The following is a 6000-nucleotide window of genomic DNA, read 5'->3' on the forward strand; positions in this document are numbered from 1 at the left end:
TATCACCCTGCTTTCTTTGGCTCTCCACCCAGATCTGACCCCATCTGCCTTTTCTCATAAGTGACCTTTGAAATGCAGGTAGTACAGATATTTGCTGAATCAGCAGAACCAACTGCTGCTCCTCTTGTTTGGTTTCAGGCCAGCAGGAAAATGTTCCAGGATGCCATCATGGGGCCCTTATAGCTTTGATGTGTGGGCCTGGGAAGGACTTGGGAGGAAGGAAGGAGAGAGTGATTGGAGCAAGGCAGAGGGAGCCGGAGAGGAGGATGGAGGCCATTGGGTTTTCCCAGAGGCAGAGGTAACTTGTTTCTCTTGAACTGTCTTTTTTGGATGAAAAGGAGGAAGGAGCAATGCTCTGAGCTCTTGGACAAGCAGAGGAACAAAATATCTTTATAAGTGCCCACTTTGTGCCCGCTTCTAGGTGAGCAAAAAGAGGCACACTGCCTCCTCTCAGTGAGCCTTCTCTGGCCCCATTTTCCAGCTTACCAGCTAGAAGTCCTCTCTCTTGCTAGAAGCTGGAGGCAGAAGAAGAAAAGGAGCATAGGCAGTTTGGTGAGCACTGGCCTTCCTGTTGCATCATCAGCAATCAGGCCTTCCAGCCACAGGCAGACAAGGACCCCAAGTGCCAAGGCTCTTACTCTATTGATAGTTTAGCCTCATGGGAGGTCATTAGAGTTGGGGGGACTGTACTGTCAGGAAATGGGAAGATACGCACCTGCCATACGGATATCTCCGAATTGAATCTTCAGGGCTCCATCCTCCTTTCAGCTATCCTTGGCTCTTACTGTTCCTGACATATACCCTTGACTTCAACAGAGAAAACTTTCTCTCTGGTCTCTCAATATGCTCCCCATTTTCACCCTGTTCTCTTCTGATGGAGGGTAGCTCGAGGCAGCAGCAATTTGCTTACTCTTGTTTAGATGTTTTTATATATATGCCTCAAGTATGTTGAACAAGGACTGCTTGCTTCTTTCCTGGTTTTCTACAGCACAGGGTATATGGTTTTGAATGGACTGGACACTAGATAGAATAGAGTTGATTGACTGATGGACCTTCACACTCTCTCAGTAGCTCTCAGAATGGGCCATACAGGACCTGCCATCTCCAGGCAGACAACCTTGACTCATTAGGTGCAGAAACACCTGCTCCAATCAGCATTCTAGACAGCAGGCTAAAAAGCACATCTAATAATTGTCTAGCTATCCTTCAGCCTCTAGTCAGTGTGATACCATGGGAGCTCAAAGAATGACCCAAGATTTATTTTATGCTCAAAGGATGGGAGAAGAGAAGGGGAGACTTCCCTGAGCAACTTAGTTGGAGCCAAAAGATAGATAGAAAGAAGAAAATACAGGAGAGAGAAAAAGTTTGAAGGGAGGGAAGAAAAGGGAGAGAAGGAAGGACAAAGAGGAAGGAAAAAGTAGTGAGGAAGATAAAGTAGAAAAGGAAGACAAGGGATGAAGGAAGAGAAGAGAAGACAGGAGCTACTGAGCCATTCAGACTTCATGGCTACTTGGAGTTGGGGGGTTTGGGGTAGAAGCTGAATTTGGATTATAATTCAAGAATCTCATGCAGCCTCCAGTAATCCTCTGCCTAGAGGCTGCAGAACACAGGCAAGCCCTGGGCTCTAAAGGCATGGCTGGCTGCATGGGCAAAAGTGTTCAGACAGAGAAGCTGTGGTCACATGGAAGCCAGTAGCCTCTGGGAGGGTCATGTGCTTCCATGGCAAGAAGTAGACTTTGCCAGATCAGGCTGAGGCTCTGACTCCAGCCAGGAAAGGGATAATCAATTCTGTAGATGCTGTGAGCCTTGATTGAAAAAATAAAGAGGAGGAAGCTAGATCTCTGCTTTCATTAAGAGTCAAAAGCAGTGGGGGCTGGAGCTTAGCAAGAGCCAGGAAGCATGCAGAGAAGAATGTTAACCCCTCCAGCGTCTTTCTTCCATGATATCTCTGCACTAACCCACCCCTTCATCGTAGCTTCCTTGTCCTGACTTCCAAGGCCACCACCTTCCTATCTTTGTCAGCTGAAGAGCGAGAGAGCCTATGTCAGGCTGCATATAAATGCAGATCTGATGACAATTAAATGATCCATTATTTCCTGGTTCCAGGTTCCCTGGGGCTCTTGCCTCTCCTGGATTTGGGCAAGGAAGAAGAGTTCTGGTGATAAGAGACAAACTGTGTGGGGGAGATAATGCATCTGACACAGTGCGTGGCCCCATGTAACCTTCACGCAACACTTAGCAACCAACCTCACGAGGACCACGATTTTACTATAATGAGGCCAGAGAAGGGCAAGTGAAAAATGAGAAAAGATTTCAGTAAAATTATAATCCAGAGCCCTCATCTGCCGTATCCTCTTCCTACTTCAGCATGCCCAGGAGAGAACTCATTCAGCAGGGAGCTCCTCAGGAGAAACACCAGGGAGAGGGTTCCTGGCTCTGCTCTTCTCCTCACCTCCCCCTATCCATAAAGATCTGTCTGCCTGCTGGCTGCATCTAGCCCTGCACCACTGAGACGTATGGGCAGAGGAGTCATACAAAATGGGGGTCACAGGTAGAGAGCAGGGTGGGGCCAAATGTAATCAGCAACAGTGATTTCATTACTAAGGTTCTGTGGGGAAAACTCAGGCTGAAGTTAGGCAAAACAGTGGGGAGAAATGAGTGGCACAAAAGGCACAGAGAAGACATCCACACAGCCAAGATATCCATGATTTCACATCCAAGGAGAGAGAGAGTTGCGGGGAGGAGGTAGAGTGCTCTCTCTGTCTCTTGGTGTCTAGGCTGGGGAGCAAGGGGAAAAACTGGAGGATCTGGAATAAGGAAGGAGCTACTTGGGGCATTAACTCATTAGTGTCTGGCACAACTTCCTAAGTGAAAGATTTTTAACAACTTCCACTCTCCTGCACCATTCTAATTATTTCTTATTTTTGTTCTTCTTCTATGAAGCAAAAGCAGGACAAAGGAGAAGGAAAGATGGAGATGCTATGGTTTGTCTCTGGTTTTGACTTGGGATACTGGATAGGAATCCAGGTAATTCCTAAATCCCTGGCTTCCCAGCAAAGGCACCTGGGCAGGAGAGTTTGGTCTCTTTAAGCTACATTGGGGGCCACCACAAAGTCTTTCTCCAAGAAAAATTATCTTTCCTCAACTGTTCTTGCTCACAGTTCCCTAAAGAGATGCAAAAAAAAAAAAAATGGAGAAGAGAAGGGAGATACCAAAGGGCATGAGGAGAGGAATCAGGTGAAGAACCATAATTACCAAGAGGCTGTGGCTGCCCCCAGGGAAATAAATGGAATAGTTCTCCCCACCCTCACCCCATTTAGGGAAAAAGCCACATAATACCTTGTAAGAACGTTGTCTTTTGTTGAACCATGGGCACTAAGGGAAAACTGACTTTCTGCTAATAAGCCAGATAAGGAAAGAAAACTGTGAAACTGAAGGAAGGGCAAATGGGGAAGAAATGCGCATCTTCTTGGGGCTTGAATCAATTGCTATAGGTCTGCCAAGTCAGATCATCCTGGATCTTCACCCCTAAGAGCCTGTGGTTCTGGTCAAATCTATGCTGTGAGCTCTCATATCCTGACCCAACTTCTCGAACTACATAGATATGAGGAGAAAATGAGTTTTTAAGGAATGCATCAAATCTTCGCAAGTATCTGCAGACCTGAAACATGCTGAAGGTGAGGTTCTTGGCTCTCCTCCCTCCCCCCCCCCCACTCAGCTCCTCCTTTAGCATCATCACCATTGTCAGGGTCAGGTGCTGATTAGGTGCTGATTTCCCCTGAGCTTCTCTTCCATGCAGTTCGCCCATCACCTGTATACTCAGAGGAAGGAAGCTAATATGTCACAGCCTGCCCAATACAGAGGAGAGAATATTCCAGTCCTCTTTCATCTCTTCTTCCCACGTCCTTAGTTAATAGACATTGACAGTAAAAAAAGATTTTGAGGTCCTAAAGACCCTCCCTGAAGTTAATGAGTATATTTCTCTCAGGACCCAACACGAGATTCTCCATATCACCAAATAACCAAGTGGAAGCAAGATTTGCAGTCACCAGCCATAACAGAGATATTTAAACATCCAAATACCAACACCTCTGTTTGCCAACTCTCTCATCATTGTTCCACAATTGTCAACCATCCCGCACAGAAATCCTCCTGAGTCAGAGGAAAAAGCTATAGCCAGATTGAGTCCTCATGCTATAAATGAGTCCTCCATTGGCTTGGTGGGTTGTGTCTTTGTGCCCCTTTGGTTCTGTGGAGATTCAGAAGAAAGATGCCCACTCAGGTCAGAGCAGAGTAGGCTTCCCCAAAGAGCCACTCCTGGCTTTGATCCCACTGCATCAGTTAAAGAGCCAGACTCATTCCTCTGGGAAATGCTTTCTCCCACCATTTATCTTCCTCTATCTCTAGCACTTATGCCTTCTCACATCTTTCTTGCTTCTCAGCCTTATCCCCTGCCTCCTAAATTTTCACAGACCCCAAATCTACTCTCCAACTAGGGTCCTTTAAAAGGACCCTAGCCCTTTTAAAGCTCTTAACATGCCTCTTTGCCAAGCCTCTGTGTTTTTCATATCTCGCTCTCCATTCAAATAATTGTACTACCCAAACTCCCTTCCAAATTTTTCCTAACTTAAAAAAAAATTCAACTGTTCTTTTTTCTTCGGGGTAATCTTCACCACAACTTCCTCCCCAATCTTGTCCCTTTTAAAATCTCCCAGTTTCTGATATCCCCAACCACTTACCACCTATTTCTTTCTTCCTTTGCCCCCCCCCCAAGAATGGTCTAGATTGTCTCTTTTGCTCCAACATCCTCTAAGTCCCCTAAAACACCGATGCCAATCCCTCTATTCCCCCAAATCTCCTTGACACACTTCTACCCCCAAGCATCTTCTCATCTCTTCACTTCAGGTTGCCCTAGTCCCTCAGACTCTTAGGGGAACCCGATCTGCCCCTTGTCTCTTCCTTCTACACATTTACTTCCCTTTCTGTGACCACGGTGCCCCTCCCTTCGTCCCCACTCACTCGGGTCTTCTGGTCAGGACGCCCTTGCCGAGGGCGGCGGAGGATTTGTGCTGCAGGAGGGCTCCGGCGGCAGTGCAACAACTCGGGGGACGCTCCTTCTCCTTGTCGGCGACGGCCCCGAGCGCCGCGGGGTGCTGGTGGGGCGACTGGGGCGCGTGAGCCCTGCTGCTGGGGCCCGGCTGGGGCTGCACCAGGAGCTGCCCGTGGTGCTGAAGCGGGGGCTGCTCCGGCGCAGGCTGCGGCGCGGCGGGCGGGAGCTGTCCGTGGTTCTGGAGCGGCTCCTGGGCCGCGGCGGCGGCGGCGGCGGCGGCGGCAGTGGCCGGGGCGGCCGGGGCGGCAGGCAGCGGGGCCGGCGACGGAGGGACCAGCCCAGGCGGAGGCTGGGCTTGCAGCAGCTGCTGATGCTCCCACAGGCTGCGGTTCTCGGCGCTTAGCTCGTCCAGCCGCCGCTCCAGCTCGTCGATGCGCTGGCGCTGGGTGTGGATGAGGCTCTGCTGGTTCTGCACGATGGCCGTGAGCTCCTTGAGGTAGAGCACGGCACGCACCGGGTTCTCCAGCAGGCTCTCCATGCCGCCCGCCGCCGCCTGCGCCCTGGATGCGCCTCGGCGGGCGGCGGGGAGCGCGAGGGCGCGCAGGAGCCGAGCAGCCCCGGCGATCCGCTCGCCTCCCTCTCCGGCGGGCCCAGCCTCCCTCGCAGCCGCCGGTGCCGCGTCACGGCCACCCGGACCTTCACACACGCAGCGAGGGGCGGGGCCGCGGCGCCAGGGCCCACCCACCCACCCTCCCACCCTCCCACCTCCGGGCTTCGTGAGGAGTCTCGGCTTCCTGCAGGGCTGACAGGAGAAAAAGGAGACAAACGAGGGAGTGGGTAGGGGAGCAGGATGAACGAAGGGGACTGGAGACAGATAAATCTGGCCAGAAAAGGAAAGCGGTGAGGGGGACATTGCTGCCCTGGGGGAGTGCGATGGGACGGGTAGGAGA

General features: G+C 50.8%; 1 protein-coding gene across 2 annotated transcripts in view; it reads right to left on the minus strand.

Annotated features, from left to right (window-relative positions):
• The window catches only part of IQSEC3 (IQ motif and Sec7 domain ArfGEF 3), a 110574-nt gene extending 104901 nt beyond the window's left edge, over window positions 1–5673 (minus strand). Inside the window, exon 1 of one of the 2 annotated variants that reach the window (XM_055315346.1) lies at window positions 5020–5673. In XM_055315346.1, the coding sequence (XP_055171321.1) occupies window positions 5020–5588 (569 nt within the window). In that variant the 5' untranslated portion in view covers window positions 5589–5673. The remainder of the gene's footprint in view (window positions 1–5019) is intronic. The other variant, XM_055315345.1, reaches the window with a different exon arrangement.
• Window positions 5674–6000: the final 327 nt, after the last annotated feature.

The sequence above is a fragment of the Nyctereutes procyonoides genome, unplaced genomic scaffold, assembly GCF_905146905.1.
Source record: "Nyctereutes procyonoides isolate TBG_1078 unplaced genomic scaffold, NYPRO_anot_genome, whole genome shotgun sequence".
NCBI lineage: Eukaryota > Metazoa > Chordata > Mammalia > Carnivora > Canidae > Nyctereutes > Nyctereutes procyonoides.